A 26458-nucleotide genomic window follows, 5' to 3' on the forward strand; every position below is an offset into this window, starting at 1 on the left:
ACTTCCCCTTGTTCCCGGGGCTGGCGGTGCCCAGGCCCGGCGCATGAGGGGAGCGGCCTGCGGCAGCGTCGCCGCTCCTGTGGGAGGTCCTGTGTGGACGCGGCCTCTAACCTCCGGGCATGAAAGTGGAATAAAAATGTCGTGTATGTACTCAAAACAAGGGGCTAGTCGGGGTACCGGGCCTTGACTGGGTCTCCCCGGTATCGGGCAGGCTAGCAGCCAAAGCAGTTCCTCAGCGGCTCGGGAGCGCGTCGTTCGCTTACGTGGGACTGTCGCTGTGCTCCCTCCGTAGTGCGAAGAAGAGCAAAACCCAGCGAGAGTCGCAGTGGAGGTGGCTGAAGGCAGTGTTCACAGTGTTCGTCCTCTCTTCGCTTGCCATCGGTGGTCTCCTGAGCTGGAGCTACCTGAGTGCCGAGGATGGGGTCACAGAGGTGCTGGCTCATCACAGTGAGAACCTGCAGAATAAGTTCATCGAGATCCCCTGCTCTGAGGACTATGACAACCAGAAAAGATTTGAAGGTATTTGGATAGGATTGGCTGAAGTGGGAGGAAGTACCATAACAGGCTGACTGCTGCTTGTTGACCCAAATATGTACTGCAAAACTCCTGTGTTTCTAGCAAATGCCAGGGCACTGTGTACTTTTTAAATCCCCAGACATTTGTGCTTCTTGGGTCAGCTCAGAACTTGCTGCATCTGCAAAGTTTTTCTGTCACTCCTACATGATTCCCTTCAGATACTGCTTTGCTTATGCTATGTGAAATAAACCTTTCGCTAAATCTGGCTTTTCTTTCTCTCTTGATTCCTGTGCTGAGTTTGTTACTGGCAAATACTATGTAGGGTATGGACTGGAATTGATTTAGGATATTTTCTGTGCTGCTAGCATATGGTAGTGGCACAAATGCCATCTTCTGGTATACCTATGTTGATTTGTGTGTGCAGGCAGCTTTTGGTGCTGCCTGAAAAGCATTTCTGTCTTTGTTGAATTGCTCGAACGTGTCCAGAGAAGGGCAACAAAGCTGGGGAGAGGTCTGCAGCACAAGCCCTATGAGAAGCAGCTGAGGGAGCTGGCGCTGTCTAGCCTGGAGAAGAGGAGGCTCAGGGGAGACCTTGTTGCCATCTACAACTACCTGAAGGGTGGTTGTAGCCAGGTGGGGGTTGGTTTCTTCTCCCAGGCAACCTGTGACAGAACAAGAGGACACAGTCTCATGCTGTGCCAGGGGAGGTTTAGGCTGGATGTTAAGAAGAAATTCTTCACAGAAGAAGAGATTGGCCATTGGGATGTGCTGCCCAGGGAGGTGGTGGAGTCAGCATCACTGGAAGTGTTTAAAAAAGAGCCTGGATGAGGCACTTAGTGCCATGGTTTAGTTGATTAGATAGTTTTTGGGTAATAAGTTGGACTTGATGATCTTGAAGGTCTTTTCCAACCTGGTTAATTCTGTAAACCTGATTTTTCTCCTCATTGGTTTGCAAGAGAAATTTTGTGAGCTGTGGACTTGTGATCTTGGCAACCACATCAGTTCTTCCCATCATAAGTAAGGCAGGAACTTCAAGGATATCTCTGCCTGGGAAGAGAATGTGATCTCTGTGCTTGTGATGTCATGGAGAGAAAGCTTCTGTGATTAGTTTTGTTTTTCAGCAGATGTTTTTACAAGTCCTCTCCTGTATTACACATTCAGAGATCAGTGGTAAGAGGAACACGTGAGCATCGTTAAGTGGTTAATTGAATCCGGGCTGGGATAAATGAACTTTACTCTTGCTTCTTAACTCTTGTCTCCTACTCGCTGTCCAGAAGAGGGTGGTGGTGAGCTGCTGAGCCTTGCTGTCCGGTCAAGGCTGAGCTTTAGCTCCACGTGTGTAACTGATAGCTTAGTGAGGCGGTAGATGCGGGTTGTGGTTTACTGCCAAAGTGAACTTGACTCCGGAGCTTTAGTCACTTTGTTAGGAATGGTTTTCCATCACTCAGTAGCTTTTCATTCTCTGTCTTTACTCTGGTTTCACATCCACAGCTTCTGGCTTTGTCAGGAGGGGGCACATTCTTTTCATCTCTTGGTGTCTGATGCTTAGCTGTAAAGTTTCCACAGCTAAGATGAGCTTTTTATTTATGCACCTGCCCCTGCTCCAAACTGAGCCTGTAGTTTGCTTGAAGTTATACATTAGTTGGTGTCCCAGAGCAGTGGCTTTACTGGCAGGCAGTGCTACACAAATAAAATGCATTATTTTTCAGTGGGCAAGTACTTACTGTAGTTGCAGAAGATGGGATGCTGTGTGAGCACAGTCTCCTTTGTGCTCTGACCCCGGTGGCCAGATTTTGGCTATTTCTGCTGTCTTGAGAAGTAGTTAACTCCTGAAAAGTACTGTGGCTACCAGCATGTCTGATGAAACTCCTGTGTAGTCTCAAGTGTGATGTACTGTGTCAGTGCACAAAGCATCCATGATCACGACCCAGGAGACAGTTTTAAAGATGTTTTCCCAGAGACTAGATCCGTGGATGTGGAAAGCAGAGAAGTGTGTGAGCAGGAGAGGAAAAGGTCTATTGCCTGGACTGCTGGTGTGGTTATGGGGATGGAATCCAATACAATCTTTGTCTCCTCTTGTTCTGATGTTAGGGCAGACAAGAAATAGTTTGCAGTTTTTACTGGCTACTATTGATTGCTTTTCAGATCTGCTGCACCATACACTCCAAAGAAGCACAGCATTCCCATCTTGCATTTTTACTGCAAGATCTGTGGTGTTTAACTTGCAAAGTGCTGGTTCCTGGGAATTGAGATTGTGGGAAGTTTTGCATATTTCAAAGCCCATGCTTATCCTTTCTGGTCACAGAGGGGATATTTACAGTGTGCACAGAAGCTCTCCCTTTTTCCATTCCTTCCCAAATTTGTAACTTAGAACAATTTTGTCTATAAACCCCTTGTGAGTTTTTTGTTTGAGTTCTGTACCTTTGGGATTGTATTGCAAGGTGTGGTTCTTTACTATTCAAAGCCCTTCCATACCAGAATTTTTAAAGTGTTTGGTTGCCTTTTAAATATCAAGGCACTCTGCTTTCTGATGAATGGTCTGTTTGGATTCTGCCTGATTTCTTTAGCTCACAGGGTCAAGAGGAGAAAAGTGAGTTGGAGGAGCAGTGGTTCTGGTTCATTCTTGTCATAGTGCTGGGTTCAGTGCTGGCATTGATAAATGCATGCTTAAGGAGGTAATCTCCAGCATAATTTTAGACTGCTAGTTTCCTAGGTTATCTTCAAATAACTTAGTGTGTGCTTCTTGGAATCTGAACCTTGAGCTGACTTCGGGGAGTTGTTGCTTGGGTAGTCAGAAAACACAGTGAATTATTTGGCTTTTAATTCTGTTGGTTTCCCTATCCTTGATCTGTGTTTAAACAGTCTGCTTGGTGTGGGTGCCTTTGACTTCAATTTAAACATGGGTCAAAGAAAGGATTTTAGTTTTCCCAAGCAAGCAGGCAGTGTGTATAATTTGCTCTGTTGCTGTCAGCACTCAGCCTGGTCACCTGCACATCTTTCTCATGGCTTCTCTCTCTCCTTGAAATGCTACTGTTGTTAGAGGGCTCTGTCATGGTATATCCAGTAAGATCACTTCATCTGTGAATGCTTTGAATCTGAAAGAGGAGTAGGAGAATGTAAATAGTGATTTATTTTTAACCTTGTTAAAGATGCCATTTTCTTTCTTCTTTTCCTTACTCTGTTCCAGGCTGCACTCCTAGGAAGTGTGGAAGAGGGGTGACTGATGCAGTAATCACAAAAGAAGAAGCTGAAAGGATCCGTAGGTAATTTTGCTTGCAGCTCTTTCAACTCTTGCAAGCACATTCTTTAATGCCAGTGTTTAAGGTGTAGCACAAAACTTATTAGCTGGAGGAGGATGGCTTAAATTGTTTAAGCCACTAAATTTTAAAAGGCATTTTTCACTGTAGCGGAAGCAGTTCTTGCTGTACAGAGTCTGCCTAGCACTGTAGGGCATGAGCCTTGGGTGTGTGTGGGGGGAAGGACAGTGAATTAAATGTTTGAAAGGATTTTCACTTGGCCTTCTGTTCCATTTGGCCTTTAGAATCAGAACAAAACAACCTAAGCCTCCTTTCAGCTGAGTCTCATTCTGGATAATTATGAGCTAGTGCTGACCCTGTAGTCCTCTATGAACCACTAAGTGGTGAGTTTTAATCAAATAGTAGGGGACACTGTCAAATTACGCAGTTAGAAAAGTTCTCAGCCTCTCTGAGTGTGATTTGCACTTGATAATCATGTCAGTGGGGAATACACTAATGCCTAAAGCAGCATGCAGCTGGTGGAAATGCTTTGTTCACAGGCCAGCCACTGTGATTTTAAATTCAGTGTTTCTGTATTGTACAGGTTCATGTGTACTGCCTGCAAGGATCAGCGTCTGGGGCTTTTTGTTTAATCTTTCTTGGCCAGATGTATTTGAAAGGCAGTGTTTTGGGGATTTGTGGAAGGAAGGTACAAGCTCAGAAGTGTTCTGCAACATAGATGCTTTATTTTCATGACAGGCTGCAAGATTCTGTTTAAAATAAATGTCAGCTTCTCTTAATTCAATTGAGTTATCTGATGCATCGACTATCACTTACTGAAGAGTTACGTGCTGTAAGTAATGACATTAAAGAACAAAGTAATTGGACTTTCATTCTCATCTGAGGTTATTGTTTTGCCTGCAGAATAGCAGAGAGGGGACTGTCCTTGGGAGGATCTAATGGAGGGGTGAGCAGTGTCTTGTTCCTTTTTACACTCTTTTACTGCCAAAACAAGGTTATAAATGCTGTATGGGGGCTTGAGGAAGAGAGATGGAGAATTTTTTCTTCCATTCAGACTTGGGGAAAAAAAAATTGTTTGGAAAGTTATTTTATCTCTGTTAGCAGTGTAATTTGTGAGTCCTGCAATACAGCTGCCATTTGCTATTACTCAGTTATTTCTATTGCCTCTGTTGAACTGATATTGTCTTCTCCATCTGGAAGTAGTTACTATAGCAGAACTGCTCAAGCTTGACTTCTGAAGCTAGATTACAGTAGTTCACAGAATGACAGAACGATTTGGATTGTGTAGTGACAATATCTTAAGTGGAGCTTTGAGTAATAGTTAACAAGGAAAACCAAACCCACTTCTCTAACAAGCACATTTAATTTCCTTCCTCCATCTTCGTTCTCAGGATGCTTTTGTGTGTGAACAGAACCTTTCTGGATTATTTAGAAGCACAACCCCTTCTTTAGGCCTCTGCTGAATTAGGGCATGTATTGGCAGAAGAGAAAGGTTTCATTGAAAAAATGCTCTTGCCCTTGTGATTGCTGAGAAACTTAAGCAGTGGTGCCCATCTGAAACAATATATTTAAATGATTTAACATGCTCTGTTCATTTCTGTCAGGATCCCTTGGGTTTTTTTCAGTTCTGTGGTTGCATAATTTGCCACTTTGCCTAGATTCCTCTGCCTGTTGGGACCTCTGGCTCAACTCCTGTTAATGCTGTCAAGTGGGTTTCCTATGCTGTTCTTTTGGGACCTGCATGTGTTTTTTCATTAGACTTCCTCACAAAGGATTTAGAACAGCAGTGTGCAACACAGCTTTATGGGTTTGAACAGCAGGAAGCTAATCCCTAGCAGGGGGGTAGCGAACAGGGGAATCTGAAGTATCACAGTATCACTTAGGTTGGAAAGGACCTCGAGGATCATCGAGTCCAACCTATCAACACAGACCCATGACTAGACCATGGCACCAAGTGCCACGTCCAATCTCCTCTTGAACGCCTCCAGGGTCAGTGACTCAACCACCTCCCTGGGCAGCACATTCCAATGATGAATGACTCGCTTGGTGAAGAACTTTCTCCTCACCTTGAGTCTAAACCTCCCCTGGCGCAGCTTGAGACTGTGTCCCCTTGTTCTGGTGCTGGTTGCCTGGGAGAAGAGGCCAACCCCTTCCTGGCTACAACCACCTTTCAGGTAGAGAAAGCTTGGGAGAGATGGGAGGATAGGTGAACTTGGCTGGCCAATGCACAGAGCTGGGCAGGGGTCCTGACCTTGGGCATTAACCCAGAGTATCAGACAAATGGAAATCCATGATCTGCATCACTTTTTGGAAGCATCGCTGTGGCATTTGTTTAAGGGGAGGGAAATGAGGGTGGGAAGGAGATTCTATTGCTGCAACAAAGTAGATCTGTTAAGAAACCTGATGTCCATTGAAAGGTCTTGGCTCCGATTCAAGCCTTCTCACATTTCTCATGATCTGTAAATGTGACAAAGTTATTGCCTGCTGTTTGTCACTCCTCAGGGGAAAAAGAAATGTATACTGTTGCATCCAGGCCTTATTCAAAACAGTGAATAAACACTGAAAGATGCTAAACAATCTGGCCAGTGTTTTGGGGAAATTCTGTTTTGGAGAAGCCTTCAAACACAGTCCCTTCTGTGCTGCTTTCTCCCCTATTCTGCTGGTTTCCTCTTCTTTTTTTTGCTTTGCATGCTTGTATTCCCCATGTCATGGAGTGAATCTTTGCCCGGTGGTGCTCTCTTGGCTCACAGATGGATGTGTGCTGATGGTGTATAGATGAGGCTGTGTTTCTTCATTTGAACCTTTTATCTTTTCACATCTCTTACCTACATAGCATACAAAACGTTTCAAGTCTTTCATCTGGCTACTCTGTCTGCCTCTCAGGCTTCGAGCCTGTTGCATTCGGTCTGGTTTATTACAATGAATTTTTTAGGCTTGAAGGTGTTTGGGTAATTCTGTCCAATTATGTGTGGGGTTCTAAGACTGATTTTTATTTTTTTTTTTCCCCCCATTACATTCCTTTCTGTTTAATTCTTTTTAAAATCTTGCTCTAGCCACTTTAATCACGATTTCAAATAAAACTTCTTCACATTTCTACTGGGGTGCAGGCTGCATTCTCCTTCTCTCTGATTTCCTTTTAACTCCTTTTTAAGCATCATGTCTGTTGGTTGGTTTTTTTTTTTTTAATAAGTACAACACACAAATATTTTGAATCCACAAAAGTGGACTTGTGTCTGTGTATCTTGATAATAGATTTATTAAAAGACCTAAACTTCCAGTTTAAGTCTCTCCTCCCTTTGTTTGCTGCCTTTTCTGCTTCCTTGGAGGTATAGCACAAAAACTTTGTTTCCTTTTCTGTCCTTTTGTGTTGAGAAAGTCTTGGCAAACATCTGAATTATTGAAATCTCCCAGGTGCCCTACTTGTCATGCTGAGCTTTCTGATCTTCCTTGGTAACTTTTCCTAGGTCTACTTTTATTTACACAGAGTGAAGCTAGAAGAGGTTGTTGTAATCTTCTGGTCTAACTTTCAACAGAATCCAAACAGGAGCATCATCTCCATCAGTGTGCAGCTTTCCCTTCTACATCTTTATCTCTCTAAAATAGTTTTATGCTCTGTTCTTCATGCACAGAATAGGAATTGCATTAGTTCTCTTGATGTTTGCCTCAGCTTAGCTTTTTTCTCTTCTCTATAAAGGTTATGACCTTTCCAGTAGAACATCCATTGCACTTCCTCCTTCCCAGCTCAAGTGTGTGTGTTCCTACAAGAGGAGTGGTGGTTACTTGCATGGTCTTTTTGAGTCCTTTGAGCAGTGAAGTGGAGAATGTGGGATTAACATTACAGAAGTCCAAAGAGAACATATATTTGTGCTTTATTGTTATTTTTTTGTTCCTTTAAAAAAAGTATATATTGATATATGTGTGATTTTTTTTTGTTGTTGAGGCATTGGAATAGGCTGCCCAGGGAAGTGGTGGAGTCACCAGCCCTGGAAGTGTTCAAAAAATATGTTGATGTGGCACTTCAGGACCTGGTCTAGTTGTTGTGGAGGTGCTGGGTGGAAGATTGGACTTGATCTTAGAGGTCTTTTCCAACTTTAATGATTCTATGATTTATTCTTTTTAAAGGATGTTTCATTTTCTTTCAAGAGAAGTGCTCTAAACCAGGATATTGAAGTAGTTCTGTTGAACAGTCTCTTGGAACTAGGTGTGTGGGTATGTGGGTTTGGCCAAGGATGGCGGGACCACTGCGAAATGTGTAGAGCTAACACAGACCTGAATTGCAGGCTGACCCTTGATCAGATAGCTGAATTTGAAGCAGCAGTGTTGACACAGGCTTTCACCAAGGTATTCTTCTCAGTGTAGGAAGTGATGCTGAAAATGTTTAATGCAGAGGCCAAAATAAATAGGTTTCAGTTTCTTTCCAAGGTAGCTGTTAAACAAATAGCTCAGTGCTCATGTGTAACCAAGTCCCTGTCTAAGTTTGGCATGCAGTTGTTTTTGTCTGTCTGAAACAACCCTGAAGAATATTCTTTCTTTTGCAGATCCCTTTTCAGTCTTCATTTGACTTGTCTAGGCTTTCTATCATAGCCATAATCTTTTCAGCTATGAATACCTACAGTTTTTGATGTCTTCTATTGATTAATTTGTTATTTTGAATCTTCCCAGCTGTAATAATCTGGAGCTTGAGGAGTGGAAGAAATGTGTATGCTTGGAAAACATGTTGAAAGTATTTGAAAGGCAATTTGCTTTTAAATTAAATTAACCTTGTCAGATGTGTCCTGCTACTGCTCCTTATAATCTACTTTAGCATGATCAGAAGCATATTTTTGAAGCTACATGGGAGCAGTTTTCCTTCTAGCTGTAGCTCAGATTATTGTACAGAACCAGAAACCAAGAAATGAAAGTATTTTGCTTCTGAAGCTCTAGTAAACCGTATTACAAGATCTGCTCTTGCATGACTGGGAGGTTATTTGCTTCCATAACAGTCCTTTGAAGCTTTGGGGAAACTGGGAAGGGGAAGTCTAGAAAACCCATGCTGTGTCCAAGCTTTATTTCCCTTTATGAGGGGATCTCATCAATGTGTATAAATATCTGAGGAGTGGCTGTCAAGGGGAGGGGGCTAAGCTCTTTTTGGTGCTGCTCAGTAATAAGACAAGGAGCAACAGATTAAAGCTTGAGCATAGAAGATTTCACCTTAACATGAGGAGAAACTTCTTTACAGTGAGGGTGACAGAGCACTGGAACAGGCTGCCCAGGGAGGTTGTGGAATCTCTTTCTCTGGAGACTTTCAAAACCCATCTGGATGCATTCCTGTGCAGAATACCCTAAGTTATCCTGCTTTGGCAGGGGGGTTGGACTCGATCTCTTCCGACCTCTAATAGACTGTGGTACTGTGAAAGTTACTATCCCTTTTAAAAGGAGTCTTTAGTGGAGCTCCCCTGATTCAGCTCTGAAGCTCAGAGCAATTGAGCCTGCAGCAATTTTTCTTACACTGAGAGATTGTCATGGGTATCTTCCTCCAATGTGATCCAGAGGAGGAAGAGGCAGAAAAGTGCTTTGAGATGAAGGTGAAGCCATATTGCTGGCCTGGCATTGCAGCTCTGACATGTCTCTGCACCGATGATTTGCGGCTGCTCACTCACCAACTTGTCTGCCTTTGGGTGAATTGGATTTGAGCAGTACTGTTCCAGCCATGCCCAGAAATTCTGACTGGTATGATGGAAATTACCATTCTTTCCAGGAAGCTCACCTAATGGTGGTATTATTGTTTGGATTGTGTTAGAATAATGTGAATCTTACGGGGTGTATCAAGAAAGACTCCAAGATTCCAAGATGAGTGCTTTTGCCCAGATACTGTATGTCAAAGATGTCATTACTTTGTATTTTATTCAGCCTAGAGAAATAATGCAAAGTCCTGAGAGGTAGCTCTTTATCCTGGACAATTTGAATATTAATCTTTTTAGCTTGGCCTGGACCTCAGCAAAAGGGTTTGGCTGGAATTGGATGAAGAAATGGATTTAATTTTCATATGTGAAAACTTTTCACTCTTTGGTTTTCTTTTACAGTGGTTTGGAAATTGAGGGGAAAAAACTTTGGCTCTAGTAAGCCTTAGAATTACAATTGTTCTTTTAAACAGACTTTTATGTCCCTATTAAAATATGAGAGCTATACAGGAACTCATGGTGAAGGAGGAGTTTTAATAACAAATGTTGGACAAGATAAATATTAGTGCTGCTATTTGAGTGCTTCACAAATACTGGAAAATTAGTCATCTTTGTGAGGAAGGGAAATGCCTTCAAGAAGGGATCCAGGGACACAGGGTCTTACCCCTAGCCTGTGGAGGAAGGCTTTGGCAATTCTGTATGTCGGATTTGAATCTCAGCAATAGCAGTCCTGTGCTTTTTTTTGTGGCACCTTAATGTCTTGTGCATCTATACAGCGAATTGAGAGAGGTTTTTAGTTACGAAGTGAGCACCGATACTGCCAGCCCAAATGCTGGAAATGAATGTTTTTGCTTGGGAGGCTGTGGGAAGTGAGAGCCAACTTGGGACAGTTATTAAAGGTCATAGTTGAATAATGATAAAACCTTTTCATGCTCATTTTTCCTGTTGTTTTTGTTTCCTTTCCCAGGCATCAATTTTGGACTTGCACTCTGGAGCTCTTTCCCTGGGGAAGCATTTTGTTAATCTATACAGGTAAAAGGGGGCTGTGGCTTGCTGTCTCTCTTTGTTACCCTACACTTCAGTGCTCTTTGTAGGGGCTGGCGTTAGTAATGACCAAATGTAGGAGGAGGTTAGATTCACCAGTTACCATGACCAGTTAAGAAGTCTTTGTGGCATGAAAACTGCTCCTTGAAAGCTGCCATTACCTTCACTTTCAGAGTTCTTGCACCAGTAAATAATAATTTTTCACAGTTAACAGCCTAATTTGTCAGCAGTGGAAGAAATACAGTAGTCTAAACCGTAAAAACCTTGAATCCACATGAATTCATGATGGGAGGACAGGACTTTTTTCATGCCTGGGGAATTCCATTATCAGCTGTTGCATCTTGATCCTCTAATCTTTGAACATTTAATCTTATTGCAGTGCTTTTGGAACATTATGCTCAAGAGCATTTGTTGGAAGTTTCTGTTTTCACATTTTTATTGTGGGTAAAGCACAGATGGAGTGAGAATGTGTCTTGGTATTACTCAGAATCTGATTCAGGAACTGATTTTAAGCCCTTGCTTAATTTTCCAGGTACTTTGGGGACAGAATTCAGGACATCTTCACAGAAGAGGATTTTGCATTATATCGGTAAAGATTTTCAGTAACTGCTGAGAGAAGCACAAAACACTGTGGGGCTTTTGGTAGAGTGCAGCTTGGGAGGGAATTGTCCTGTGCATTCAGACATACAACTGAATTTGTAGCTCAGAATAGTAAGCTTAGTAAAAATTAAGGTGCCTTGACTGGAGGGAAAAATATAAAAGGATCCTTTGGTAACTACCTGGTAACTAACATCTGCTGCTTTGAACTCAGATGCATTATCAATGTCAAGACAGTATTGATGGTGTAATTATAATCAGAGTGATGGCAGCACCACACATTTCCCTTTCCTTATGAGGGGTTCATGCCAGCCAGCCATGCAAGCAAGGAGAGCTGCTTCATCTGTCTTCTGTGGTTATTTTCCAGAACATTAGAGCTGGGATGTAAAAATCCTTCAGCATTAACTCCTATTTTCACACATGATGAAAGCAATCCTATGCTATTATTGCATTAGGAACTTGGGGTTTTGGGTGAAGCATAGAAAAAGCCAATAAAAATGGTAAAGCAGGAAGTGGAAGGACTTCAAATTACTAATGCTCTGGCTAGAGAAGCAGAGCATACTTTCCCCCTAAGAAGACAGAATATGAAGTAGTGTTGTAATGCAACAGCTTTGTCATCTGATGCTTTTAGCTTTCCTGTAGACCTGCTCACATACTTGATAAAGACAACAAATCTCTGGCTCCATGTGTCTGTGAAGGTGTGTGGCCAATGTTTAGGAACAAGCATTCTTTGACTAAACACAATAAATCTTTAGTTATGCATTTCAGTTGCTTGCTTATTTATGATGTTTATTTATCATTTATGATGTTAATGTACTTAACTCGTAGTTTTTAATTGCCTTTGTGGAGGAATATGATCTCCCTCTAGTGGTGGAAGTAGTATGAAGTAGCCAAATCTGTTAATTGTGTTAGGACAGTAATTTCATTTGGCTGAAAATATTAACCTCTTCAAGCTTATTTCTGTTGGCAATTAAATTTTAGATACTGTTGCCTTTAAGATTGACTTATTTAAAATGCTTGCTTCTGCCCTCCCTCCATTTATAAAAAGGAGAAGCTTCCCTGATCCTTATGAAACTTTGACTCTGTGAAGAAAATGTATAATTACTGACACACCAAGATAGTGGAGTATATTCTGAAGACAGCCTTTCTTTTGCCTTCCAGTCTATAGAATCACAGAATGTTAGGAGCTGGAAGGGACCTCAAAAGATCATAGATGGGTTTGGGAGGGACCAGTCCCAACCACCCTAACATGAGCAGGGACACCACCCACTAAAAGGACATCGACAGTGTGGTGAAGGGGAAGGCTCTTCCCTGATCCAGAGGCTGGTCTGACGGAAGGCACATTCCTGCCTGACACCACCTAGTCTAACCTCCCTGCTGGAGCAGGATCATCTAGAGAGGTCACACGGGAAAACATCCAGATGGGTTTTGAATGTCTCCAGAGGAGGAGACTCTACAACCTTTCTAGGCAGCCTGTTCTGGTGCTCCAGCACCATCACAGTAAAAATGTTTCCTTATGTTCACATGGAACCTACTATGCTCCAACTTGCAGCCATTGCCCCTCGTCCTGTTGTTGGACATCACTGAGAGAGCCTGGCTTTGTCCTCCTGATGCTCTGCCTTCACGTGTTTATGAACGTGAATGATGTCACCCCTCAGTCTCTTTTTCTCCAAGCTAAAGACACCCAGTTCCCTCAGCCTTTTCTCATAAAGGACATAAAGAATGTGAAGAAATAACAAGAGTGTATGGAGAGAGTGTCTTAGTAAAGAATCTACCTGTTTGAAAAACTGAATGGGTTTGCTCATCTCAATAGTTATTATGAATTTCTCATCCTTGCGCTGTGAGATGAGGCAGCTGCTAGGGAACATCAATATTCCATTGGTATTCCACGCCAATATAAGGGATGTTTCAGTCTGCTGGATACAAATCAGATACAAAATACATTAATATGAACAGAAGCATTTACTAATGGCAGTGCTTTAACATGGACTGTAGTACTCTGTGTCCCTTAATGAACTATTTTATGCTGTTCTCAGGTGCATTTATCTTCATTATTTTCACTTACTTACCAAGGTCAGTTAAAAAATGCACTCTTCAGAGGAATGACTAAATGTAATTCATGTCTGACTATTACTGATTGCAACAATAACAAATCTGAATAGGCATTCTGAGCCAGGAGGCTGGTTTCTAACCTGTTTCTGTCAAAATGATGTTGCTTCAGAATCAATTATGGTTTCTAGGCTGGTACCATATCCACCATCTGCCAGGCATGTTACAGCAGTTCCTTGTTTCACGTAATAGATTCATCTTTATCTAGCAGAGGTGGATACTTGGTTTAAAGGTTGTGACTTCAGCGGAAAATGGCACCATTGAAGATGTATTTAAAAAAAAGAGTTTGTTAAGGTGGGGGCACAGAATGAGCAGAGGGAGATCTGAGAGTGTGCTTTCCCTGTCTTTATTCTGCCTGTGTGATTTCTGCTGAACTTTCTGGCTGGAGAAGAGCTTTTGCTTTGTCTGCTTCTACTGCTTTTGGCACCTTTCTTGGGAACAGTGTGGAGATGCTGATGAGAGAGTGGGCTAGAGGAATTGTGTAGTTTTGCAGAGCTTTGAGTGTTCCTGTCACCAACCTTCAATCACACTTAGCAGTGACTCCCTACTGCATTTCTTCCCCTGGTCTGGCAGAACTTATACAGAAACTTTTCTGTGGTGCTTTCAGTTCTTCTGTGCAGACCATTATGTTGCTGCACTGAACTGGCAGCTTTGCGATCTAGTGAGCATCCTTTCTCCTAAGTTCTGTATTCTTAGACCTCTAGCTACTTCATTGGTATTTAATTTCTTCCTCATTACCTTGACTCCAAAATAGGCTTCAGTAGCTGCTCTAATAGAAAGTGGTCATATGCTGTTTTCAGGGAGTTCTGTTGCGCCCTTCCCTGAGTCTGTCCTGTGTGCTTTCAGATAATCCAGTGACGCAGTGCAAATGTACAAGGGCTGCTGTTGACAAATTCTGAGAGGGACTCGTTTGTTCCTTGTGTTATTGTCTGGGTGCTCTACTCATATTTACTGCCACAACACAGCTCTGCTTGGTGCATCTGATCAGAGCCACCCTAAGCTGTTTGAATGCTAGTATAGTTAACTGTGGTTATAAAAATGAATGTTTACGTTCTCCAGTGTAAAGAAGCAGCTGGAGTACTCCAGAGGTCTCCCAACAGCTTTGGAAATGTGGAGGAAAAATGTGTGAAGAATGAGTTGGCCAGGATCAAGAAGGGAGAGGAGGTTCCTTGCTGCATATGAGAAATCTCTGGGGGAACAATGTGGCCCTTACTGTGGCAGATCTTAAGCAGCCACACTTCCTGGGCTTGGTTATTCCTTCCTTGGCAGCACCTTCTAGGCTGAAATTTGACTTGACAATGTGATTTATATATTGGGTACAATGTGTTTGTCCTTAAATATTTTACCAATAGGCTATATAAGCTGCATGTGGAATAGCAGGGATTGAATGAAAAGCTTGCAGTCATGATACTGATAAATGTTGCTATGGCCAAGTCAGTGGAAAGCAGGCTGTGCAGAGGAGCTTTTATAGCCTAAAAAGTGATTTTGGAAATGGGTCTGTGCTGTGTTTGACGTACACTGGGCACAGAGTGAGCTGAACTACACAGATGTGTGTTCAGAGGCTTGCTTGACAGGGTTCTAGGGTAGGTACGCTTTGAACTGTAGAAGCAGTCATGGCTTTGCTCCTACTGCAAGATAAGCATTGAACTCCCATGCATAGTGTTTGCTTTGCTATTGTGAAGAGGTACACAAGATACTTTATGGAGTGTGAAGCAGAGGTCATGTTTGCACAGACAAGTTTGCCAACCTGTTGATGACTCCTGCAGTGAGTAAATGTGATGGCATACTTAAACTGAGTTTGTTTTCCTTTCCTTTTGATAACTGTTGGCCAGTCCAAACCAGGTAGACTTTTAGTTGCTGTTTTTGTCTTAGAGGGAAGAGCTGAGTAGAGCTTTGCTTCCTGCTTGGTCTGCAAAATGGAGTCTTGCCCAAAGCCATTGCACACGTCTTGGAGGAGTAGAGCTTTAAGGGAGCTTTATAAACACCAGACAGCAAATTTTAATAGAAAGCTTTTAGAAGTGGCAGAGGAATCAGACTGAAAGAGGAAGCAGTGCTGCTTGGAGAACAATACAACTACTGGAGATTTAAAGTTATGTCAAGACTGTGGCCTAACTACTCCAGAGCAGATCTATTCCAGCTGGCTGCAGCAAGTGGCCACCCGGTGTCAGAGCCAGGGAATATTCTGCTGTAGTGTTTGTGGGTTAGGCTGTTAATTCTTGTGTGGGTTGTTCAAAGTGCCAGCTGCCCTCAATTCATGAAGTGAAATGAGTGATTACATCTAATGCTTTTTGGGAAACATAAGGCAGCCTCTGCTGAGGTTCTATTTATTTCTTGGAAAGAAACCAGAAAGATCAGGTTCCCACAGGCAGGGGAGGGACCTGTGGACCCTTTCTTGATGTTGGTTTTACAGACTCTACCATGATGTAGCTCTCAACTTGAAACCTCAGTTCATGCAGCCCTGGAAACACCTGAAAATCTCAGCTCTGACTTCATTTCATGGTTTTGGTATTTCAAATTTGAAATAGCTTGAACTGACTCCTAAAGCTTAGACCCTTAAGAATGTAAAGTGAGACAGGTTAAAAATCAAACCTGTATGTTTTTTTTCTGTTCTTATTTTTGGTAGGGGCAAGATGTGAACAGAACAAAGTATTTAGGACTTTTTCAGTTCTTGTGGAAATAGTTTTTAAGAGGTGACTTTCACAGGCTAACATTGTAGGTCTGGTTTTTGTTCTGTCACTTCTTTGTACTCACTGTTTAAATTCCCTAGAAAAATAACTTGGGGAAAACTCCCTTGAAAATTATGCTGGAGTTCAGTGCTACCCAGTGGAGAAATGTCTGATGCAGAAGAGATGCAAAACTGCCCATATAATTCCATGTGCAGCTTCAGAATTGATTTTACTTGGGGTCTCTCTCATGTGCTGCTTTTGAAGCACTTAGGAAGAAGGGAAGGACTTAGTACAATAGCTAAGAATGTGTTAAAATTGAGAGAAAACAATGTAAAGATTTTAAGAAGCATAGAGGATTGCATCTTACAAAAAATGTTTTCATTTAATCTCATTGTATTAGTGTGTTCTTTGATGGCTTCTCAATTTCCTCCCAGTTAAATGCTAGCTGTGCGTGTTTACTGGCGGGATTTGCCAGTGAAATTCCTTCATTAATCAAATGTTTTCTTTTTGAAAGCGCTGCTGACTGAACTAAGGCTGGCAGTTTTAGATGGCCCTGTCCTAGCCCTGTATACAGTGAGATCTGTCCTGAGAGATGGATGCTGCTATATAAGCAGTTCTGGGTAGTAATACAAGGTTCAACAAGTCAAAGTGCAAGGTCCTGCATCTGGGTTGGGCCAATCCCTGGCACAAATCCAGGCTGGGTGCAGAGGGAGTTGAGAGTAGCTCTGAAGAAAGACTTGGGTGTATCGACTAAAAGAGGGGGCTGGACGTGGCACTTGGTGCCATGGTCTAGTCATGAGGTCTGTGGTGACAGGTTGGACTTGATGATCTTTGAGGTCTCTTCCAACCTTAGTGGTACTGTGATACTGGTACTGTGAAGCTCACTATGAGCTGGCTGTGTGCTCATGCAGGTCAGAAGGCAAATAGTGCCCTAGGCTGCATCAAGAGGAGTGTGGCCAGCAGGGCAAGAGCACAGTTCTGCTCCTTTACTCTGCTCTTGTGAGACCCCCACCTCGAATACTTCGTCTGGGTCTGGTGTGCCCATTTGTAAGAAAGACACAGAGCTGTTGGAATGAGTTCAGAGAAGGGACACAAAGATGATCCAAGGGCTGGAGCAGCTCTGCTATGGGGATAGGCTGAGGGAGCTGGGATTATTCAGCCTAGACAAGACTCTGAGGAGACCTTAGAGCTGCCTTCCTCTCCAGCCTTCCTGTAGGTATTGGGACTTTTCATAAGGGTGTTTAGCAGTAAGACAAGGGGGAATGGTTTTAAGCTGAAGGAGAGTAGGTTTAGACTGGGTCTTAGGAAAGAGTTCTTCACTGCAAGGGTGGTGAGACTCTAGAACAGGCTGACCAGGGATGTTGTGGATGCCTTCTCCCTGGGGGTATTCAGGGCCAGGTTGGATGAGGCCTTTAGCAGCTGAATGTAGTTGAGAGGTGTCTCTGCTCATGGCAGAGGCCTGGCAGAGATTCTCTAAGGTCCCTTCCAACCTCTGTGATTATTAATCTCCTGTTTTCATAATCTTAGAACTAAAAATTCTGTTCTCCCTGTCTCCTAAGAAACAGGAATAAACAAGGTAGAAGTAGTTGGGTTGAATCTTTGAAAATAGCTGGGAAAGACATATTGGTTGGTGGTGTTTTTTTTAAAGGAAAAATCTGGTTACGATACTAATGCACAGGATGATCAAGAACTGAGTTTCATGGTTCCTGAGACTTCCTCAGTTAGTCTAAAATTAGTGATTCAGAGGGAACCCTTTATGGAAATACAACTTTTGAGTTATCTACTTTGGATGAAAAATACATATATGAAAGATGTAAATCTTGTCAGTAGTTAGTGAGCTATGCTTGGGTTTTGTTCTGGAAAACAGACTGTTTACACACACACCAATTTGAATAGTTTCAATTGTTTCTTTTCCTTGATATTCTGAGAATAAAAACCAATACAAAACCAGCAAAAACTAAACCAGCCAACCCCCACCCCTCCCAGCAAAACCACAAACCAACAAACTGCAGCCCAGCTTAGGAGTGTGTTGTGTTTTGAAGCAGAGCTCCCTTATTTAAGGCAAAAGAAGATAAAATGTGGGGATCTGTTCCCCCTAATTTATTAGCTAAGGAAGAATTTTAGCCCTGAAGAACCAGTACCACTGAATGCAGGAGAACACAGAAGAAGCAGGAGAGAAATGTGGCACTTAGCATGTTGCACTGTCTTCTTCACAGTGATGTGAGACAGAGAATTCAGCACAAGATTGCACAGGCATTTGGCATCAACTCTGCATCCATGTACCTGACTGAGCCAACCTTCTTCTCCAGAATAAACAACACAGAAGCCAAGACAACACATGATGAATACTGGCACCCACACGTTGACAAGGTAAGGAGGAGGCCGACATGGGATGGAAATGTTTCCTGCTATCATTAGATCACTTTGAAGTAATTTTTTCATTTAAACAATGTCACATATGTTTGAAAACTGGTGCTTGTAAAAATCCTGTGAGGAATGAACCTAATGGAAGGACAAGTGAGTTTTAGGAACAGAGGCCAGTACAATTCCTTTTTTTTTTTTGTCATCCCCCCTACTTCAGTTCTTACAGAAATAATAAATGGTGTGATTGACTACTTGGGAAGCTCTGCTGTCAGGAACCTTGATTAAATCTACGTGCACCTACAAAGTGTTGAATGAAACGTACATTTCTAGTTTGGGTATCACTTTTTAAGCCAGGTCTAGCAGGAGCTATGTCAAAGTAGTCAGTTGGTCAGTGTTGGTAGCTGATCTGAGCCTCTTGGTCATAGAATCATAGAGTGATTTGGGTTGGAAGGGTCCTCCAGAGGTCATCTAGTCCCGCAGGGGCATCCTCAATTAGATCAGATTGCCCAGAACCCTGTCTAGTCTCACTTTGTGTATCTTCAGGGATAGGGCCTCAACTCCCTGAGCAACCTGTTCCAGTGTTCACTACCCTATTGGAGCAGAACTTGTTCCTAATGTCCAATCTAACTCTACTCTTCTCTAGTTTGAAACCATTGCCCCTTGTCCTATCACTGCAGGCCTTTGTAAAAAGTCTCTCTCCATCCTTCCTGTAGGCTCCCTTCAGGTACCGAGAAATGCTTAACACTTATGTATGATAAAAAAGCCTCCACTCACATATAACTAACATGTTCTTCCATGGGGATGTGGCACCTTCCTTCACTAGTTTGGTGGTTTGTTAGTTTGAGAATGGAAGTGTTGTGACTTTTCTAATTGCTTAGTCTTTTATCTGTAGGCTTATGGCTTAATACTTTGCATTCCTCACTGGACCAAAAAAAAACCCCGACCCACAAAGCAAAAACCCACCCAGCACCTCAGAACACCCACATTTCATGTCCCCAGGATGTCAAAGTCAGAGTCACTCTAGAGTCATAGATCACACCAGCTGCAACCAAATAAAACTTATGCCATGAAAATCTATTTTGCACCTGAGTGCTAGAGTCTGTATGTGGGTATTGCACCTTGAAGTTTATGACCTGAAACACCCAAGAGGAAAAAATTAAACATTCTTTTTGTGCACAAATGACAAATGCTCCTTGCCTTGACGATGTCTTCTGGTAAAAGTCAGTCTGAGGGCAATATAATGTCTTTTATTGCTCACAACGCTGTTGGGAAGCTCCTGTGTCCTTTCATGTCATGTAGGCAGAAGCAGTTTCAATTTTGGAGAACATGGTGACAGTGACAATACCTGACAGAGCCTCTGTTTGGAAGAAGACAGTTGGTGCAGGGTGCAATTTCCAGTCACTGATAGAACGAAGAGGAGCCCAGCTCTTGGGTACTTCATGCTTAGAAAACATTGGGTGGGAGTGGATGTAGGACCAGAGGTGTTAGGGAGGATTTTTGAGGCACAGATTATTTTGACTAGAACTGGTAAGAATAGGCTGTAGGGAGTGAATTGTGATGGTAGGGCTCCATGACAGGTTGTGCTCCTTCCAAGGGACACCAAATAAAGTAGTGATTCTGGTTGTGTGAAGTGAAATAAATTCATTAGCTTCCTCAGAGGGTTTTCTTTCCACCCTTTCAGAGAATTGAATTTGGCTGCCACAAGAGAAGGGGAAAATAGAGAATTTTAATAGATTTCATCCCCAAAAGGTGTATTTAATACTGACTTATTACTATGATGAGATTTGTCTGCACAAGCATTAGCCTTGACAATATTCTCTTTACTCTTTTCTGCATGTGTTTTTGTACTGGTAAATGAATAGGGCGGTTGGATAACCTGAAAATGAAGTATTTCTACTGAAATCCTTCCCATAATACATGAGCTATTTTGTCATTTGGAATTAAATCTATTTCCATGAAGAGAATTTGTTTCTTGCATAGAAGCTGGTTCTCTGTTATGGCATCCTGACAGTGCCTGTAGATGATGGACAGCAGGCTAGATGTTTTGCTGTTTTTATCCATCTGTTCTGTCCACGTTTTGTTTATTGTCTCACAGGCTGTCTGCTCGGGGAGCAGATACACCAACTGATTTGCTTTTGCTTTGGGTAAGAGTTAAAAAAACAAATCCCATTTCCTCCTTACGAGAGTTTAAGGTCTCTTAAACTTGGTGTGGATAACCTAAACCTTGATAGTCTCTATACTGAGTAATTGGGTAGTCTGATTTATGACAGCAGTGAAGAGAGAATTATCCCAGTGGGGACAGTTACTGAACGCCTTGTTCATGTAGAATTTCCCTGCCTTCCCACCCTGCAATAGCAACCTTCTGTAAAATACACTAATGTGACTTATGTTAAGTCTCAGGGTGTTTTCTAAGGCAATTATTGTTTAGATAACTCTGGAAGTTAAAAGTCTAGCTTGTCCTGTTTGTTTTTCACCTGCATAGCAGCTGACTTCTGCAGTATGTTATCTGTGTCAGGAAAGCTGAAGCACTGAGGCTTGTGCTTTTTTGTCTGCACCTTAAAATTGTGTGCCAGGTTAGATCAAATATATTTTAATGTTATTTTTATTGTTGCAGTAAGGATTGTATGGGAATATGCCAAAGTTGGGCCATTCTGTGATTTTGTGACAGCAATGCTGCATGTTAAGCTGGCAGTCTTGTGTATCGATTCCCTTTGATCTTTTGGAGGACCACATGGAAACAGAACTTCTCTGGCCTCCAGCCACATTGGAGGGGGATTGTGGGTACTAGAGCAAGCTTCTTCTAAGCACTTTCTGAGCTCATGGCTTGGAAGCCCACTTCTCTTTGGCTCTCATGTAGAGGAAATGCTGTTGCTGGTGCAAAGAGTACTGAGGAGAAATCAACCAGTCATTATGGACTGGAATTATTCTTGTGGATACTACCCCAGCTTAGTGGTTCGTCCCTTCTCTAGGGTAAAGGACTTCACCTATTGCTAGATAATAGTTGTGTGCTTTAAGTGGTAGCAGCTTGCATTGCCTGGTTAGAACTGCAGAGTTTGAACCAGGCTAATGATGCCTTTAGGATCTGATACATCCTTGAATCCTGTTGGCTTCATGTCTGTCGTAAAAGTCCAAGTTGCATCATGTATTATTGCTGCCTTCATTTCTGGCAAATCATTCACTGGAATTGACATCAAAAGGATTAATTTTAATCCTTTCCTTGCTGCATAAACAAGCCTGTAATTCCTCTCTCCTCTCTAACTTCTGTTTGTGTGTCAAAAGGTCTGGTATTGCTTTCCCCTTTAAGTGCAAGTGGAACAGAGCTGTTTGTGGATGTAATGTTCATGTATGTTTGCCAGATCCTGGCTTACAGAAAATGCTACAGTATGTGCTTATAATCTTAGCCTACTGTAGGTGTACACTATTTATATTTGTATCTTTCTTATGTGTTCAGACAGAAGTAAAAAAAGTACAGAGTATTTATGGCTGATCAGGCTATGCAGAAGACTGAATTCAAATAGAAGGTCAGTAGGTCAAAAAACATTTCAGAGAAGGCTGAATAGGACAGACAAGTTATGCAGCTTCAAAGGTTGTCTTCAGTGCAGTCAGCCTGCCTTGTATTTTAATTTCTCCAGCCAACTAAGTTTCACTTACCACTTCCAGAAAGTAAAGGGGAAAATAAAACCCCGAAGGCATTGATGTTGGTCAGAGGTAGGAAGTACTTGCAGATAAGAACAGTATTGTTACGTGGCCTACTAAAGAAGTGTGAATGCTAGGGAGTTGAAGTAAGAGCAGTAAAACTCAGTATGTCAATTATTTTGCCAGTTTGTTGGATGCTTTTCTGTTGTATCATTATTTATGCTTTCCCCTGGGAACAAAAGAAATCACTTTTATGTATTTCTGCATGATAATTAAACAGTGAAGCTTCCTCCTAGGAGAATTAAGGATTGTTTTCCCTGGCTCTTTCCAAAAGAATGGTCAAATTAAGCCTTTGAAAAATGAATCTGACATTTTAAAAGTCTGACACTGTTGGTTCAAATATGTAGGCTGCTTGAAGCACAGAAATTGCCCTCTTGCCTTTTCTCTGCATTGCTGAGTCTATTGCAATTATGATTCTCAATCTGAGCATCCCTGGTTTGGAAGAGTTTATCTGCATAGTGGAGTAGCGCAGATCTATTTTGTCTGTATGAGACTCCGTGGTTTTCTTTTCCCCTAAAATTTATTTGGCTTTTAGTTACATAGGAATGGAAAGCCTGAAATTGCCCAAATGACTCATTTAATCTTGTTGAATTTATAAGCATCTAAATCAAATAAAAAGAGTGTTGGCTTAAGATGTGGAGTTTCATCTTGGATGGAATTTGTTTGGAACTGAGCCTTTCAAATGTCTGATTTATAATGGAATTGCTGTTGTACACTCGGCTCCAACAGCAGCCTAGTCTTAGAATATTCTCTAGTAGAAGTGACGTGGACTTGCAGATCTCTGCAGCCCCCTGCCTAGATAAGGATCCTGTCATCCTTCACAGAATTGTCAGGTTCAGCTGTAAGATCAGTTTTGGTTTGTTTTCCTGGAATTTCTGTTATCAGAGGAATTCCAGGACGTCACTGCACATTTTCTCGATGCGTTTTTTTAGCCTACACTTGTTCATGACCACTTTATGGCTATTTTCCACCCTTTTTTCTATCCCCATGTGTTTACAAGTAGCAATTGTATCCCTTTTAAGCCCTTTTTTATCTAAACTGAACAAGACAAATGTTCAAGTCACATCACCAGCCATATGTTCTTAGTCTCCCTAAACCTTCCAGCAGCCCTTTCTCCTCTGGCTGTTGAGGCTATAACAGCAGCTGCTGTCTGTTCTGGTCTTTTCTCTCTTCTTTTTCTTCCCTTCATGATGTTAGACATTGAAATGAGTCAAAAGATTTTAATTTTGCCTTAGGATAGCGCTGTCTATGACATCTGAAGGAGTATATTCTTGTGTAAGCTCAAACCTGCTACCTCAGGTCACCTACAGCCCTTTGTAATTCAGACACATGCTGTTTGGAGTCTTACATTGTCAACCAAGTAGCTATACCAATGTATAGAACACTGGGAGTAGCTTTCAAGGCTGTTTTGTGAGAGTGTCTGCAATAAGGCTTACAGAGAAGAGCAGTTTTGACCCTTATTTGTACACGGTATCAATTGAGACTTAGGCTGATTGAGATGTGGACATACTTGCATTGTGTTCTGCAGTGGAAAGCAGAGGCTGCTGTCCTGCCATCTTTCAGAGTAACTGGAGGCCTGTGGTGTACTCCTGCAACTGTTCAATTGCATCTAAATGTGTCCCTCAGAACCCCAAGGGTGCCACAATGCAAAATGTAACTGGCTAGTTCTGACAATGGTGTTTATAGAATCATAGAATGACAGCTTTATTCTTTCATTAAGGTATCATGTGAATATCATGATGAGCATCTGCTATTAAATATTGGCTGTGTTGCCTTGCTTGGGTAAAAGGTGCCCAGAAAAGAGCAAATGAGCTCTATGAAGTGTCAGCCTGGATGGAAATGCCTGCATTTTTGTCTTGTATAGTCCATAAGGAGCTACAGAACTTTGATTTACTGCAGTGTACCTGGTTTTAATGACAGCTTTCCTGACATAATTTGAACTTCTGGTTCAGTTTTTAGCCTTTCTGGTGTTGGAAATCATTACCAGGGTAATAAATATATTTGATAGGCATGGGGACCTTCTAGCATTTTAAATAGCTGAGTGTAATTCAGTGCCTTCTGTCCATGGTGTTGCATTTCTCAGGTCTAGCTGCCTTCTGAGAGTCGCAATGAACAACAGCAAGAACAGAAAAGCCATTTTTCATCGCATACTTGGTTCCCCAAATTAGTCAGCTACAGAAGTCAAATTTGTGTGTTTAGGGTTTAAATGGTTTGTAGTCAGCTCTTAAAAATTCAGAATTAGTAAAGCTGCCTTGGAGAGAAGTGGGAGTGCAATGATGGAGCCTTTGCTGCACCACTGAAGAGTTCATAAAAGTGATTTAAATACATTAAACTCACCGTTTGAGTTGAACTTCTTCCCCTGTGGTAATACCTTCACTGGCCAGAAGACTTCCTTACACTGACTGGAAGTTTTATCACCAAATCAATGAAGGTGAAAACAGCTTTGCAAGGCTGATTGCATGAGGAGGGCTGTAGAAGCCTATTTTGAGGTGCTGCAGTGCCAGGTACTTACTAATTCCCATTTATTGTCTTGTATTGTTACTAAGGCAAATAAGGGGAGAAGGGGATCACCAAACCAGTTCTCTAATTCCTGTAGTCTGGAAGGGGTAGTGCAGTGTATCACCAGATTTGGCTTTTTTTCCTTTAAGCCCTTATGGTCAAAATAATAACATGAGTAAGAACGAAAATGCCTTCCTGTTCCATCTGCTGCTATGTTCTCTTTTTAGTCATTGCTCTTCCAGAATAACATGTACAACTGCTGTGGAGCCAAAATTGAACTGGCACTAATGAATGGAACTTGAAAATATTTAGAAAACTTCTAAGTTGGGAAGTAGCACCTACCTCTGACAGTCACCAGGTCACTCAAAACACTCTGCAAATGCTGTGTTATTTACACAGTGCTGCTGTGCTGCACATTTCACTGGTTGACAGTGTACTGAAGAGCTTGATTGGGTTGTGATATGTTGTAAAGAAACGGGAGAACGCAGCCATTGCTTTTAAGTATCATTGTAATCGTTGGTGACATGTGGATATGAAAAGGAAATGTTTTCAGAATCAGCTGAACTCGGTGTTAAATATTTAGATAGCTTTGCTCTGACCATTAATACAATCAACATACATATTGAGCAGAAGTAATGCTTTTAAAGGAAGGAAAATCACCTTGTTGTACTTAAAAAGCGGGTGTTTGATCTCTAGGCTGAGAAGAAGCAGAGACTTTCAAAGTCACTTTTGAAGGTTTTTAAACAAAACCTGTGTGGAAAAGAATAGAAGTTCCTGTAAGAAATGTGTGTTTATTTGGGAGGTATGATTGACTGTCAGCCTGAAGCTCCTGCATGGTGGCTGGTGAAAGAGTAGGCAAGGTTTCCAAAAACTTCTAACCATGCTTAGATAAGGGGTGAAATGAATCATTCTTTGGTTTCATTAACCTTATAATGAAATTTTCTCTTGAAATAGTATAAATGCATGGGATCCCTTCTGTATTTTTGATACAATGCAGACGTGTAACTTTTGACTGTGTTGGGTTTTGCCTGCTGTTTAGTAGGCTTAGGATGATAGAAATCTGTAGGAGCACTTCTTTAATGTTAGAAACTGTAAGAATAGAAATAATGTACATAAAATGCTAGTCTTGTGTGTGTGTAAACATAATCAAATAGACTAATATATTGGCCATTGGAATGGGCTGCCCAGGGAGGTGGTAGAGTCACCATCACTGGGGTTGTTTAGGAAGAGACTTGTTGGGGTGCTTGGTACCATGGTTTAGTTGATTAGATGGTGTTGGGTGATAGGTTGGACTCGATCTCAAAGGTCTCTTCCGACCTGGTTAATTCTGTTCTATTCTAATAAACACAGGTAATTTCTAGAAAAGAATGTTCTCAGCTTTGAGACCCTTGACTTAAATACGCAAAAACTGAAAATTCAGAAATCCCCTCAGACCCATCTGCCTAATCATTTGTGCTCTGCAGAGGCTGGAGTAGAATTCGGTAAATTTTGGTAATGTTGTCTTACTCCTAGGTCACTTATGGCTCTTTTGACTATACTTCACTGCTCTACCTCTCTGACTACAGCAAAGACTTTGGTGGTGGCCGTTTTGTCTTCATGGATGCAGGTTCCAACAAGACGATAGAGCCCCGAGCAGGTAAGAGTCTTGGCTGGCCTGCATTGAGGCAGGTCAAACTGTGCCAGTTATTAACAGGGTGGACTGGCTGATGTATTAGAACTTGGTGTCAGCATTAACTGTGGAATGATGCAGCATTTTTGTCTTCAGATTGATGACATAAGTAAAGATTGAAGAAGGCTAAAATGTGGCCACAGTTTGCAATAATGTGGAATTCAGCCTCACAAGGGGACTTGAAAGCTGTAAGGTTTAGAACTGGAGGTGATTGTCTCCCTGTGCCCAGCACTGGTGAGGTCACACCTTGAGTATTGTGTTAATTTCATAGCCTCTCACTATAGGAAGGATATTGAGGTGCTGCAGCATGCCCAGGGAAAGGCAACGAGGCTTGTGAAGTGCTTACAGCAGAGCTCCTTTGAGGAGAGGCTGAAGGAGCTG

The 26458-nt window shown here is 42.0% G+C and overlaps 1 protein-coding gene across 2 annotated transcripts in view; it reads left to right on the plus strand.

The window, feature by feature from the left end:
• The window catches only part of OGFOD3 (2-oxoglutarate and iron dependent oxygenase domain containing 3), a 38456-nt gene that overhangs the window by 258 nt on the left and 11740 nt on the right, over positions 1-26458 (plus strand). Inside the window, exons 2-8 of one of the 2 annotated variants that reach the window (XM_068151413.1) lie at positions 293-519; positions 3704-3779; positions 4677-4719; positions 10401-10465; positions 11010-11066; positions 18066-18219; positions 25921-26044. In XM_068151413.1, the coding sequence (XP_068007514.1) occupies positions 293-519; positions 3704-3779; positions 4677-4719; positions 10401-10465; positions 11010-11066; positions 18066-18219; positions 25921-26044 (746 nt within the window). The remainder of the gene's footprint in view (positions 1-292; positions 520-3703; positions 3780-4676; positions 4720-10400; positions 10466-11009; positions 11067-18065; positions 18220-25920; positions 26045-26458) is intronic. The other variant, XM_068151414.1, reaches the window with a different exon arrangement.

This window comes from Melanerpes formicivorus, unplaced genomic scaffold (genome assembly GCF_026170545.1).
Source record: "Melanerpes formicivorus ecotype bairdi unplaced genomic scaffold, bMelFor1.0.p_v2 SCAF_21, whole genome shotgun sequence".
NCBI classification, from domain to species: domain Eukaryota; kingdom Metazoa; phylum Chordata; class Aves; order Piciformes; family Picidae; genus Melanerpes; species Melanerpes formicivorus.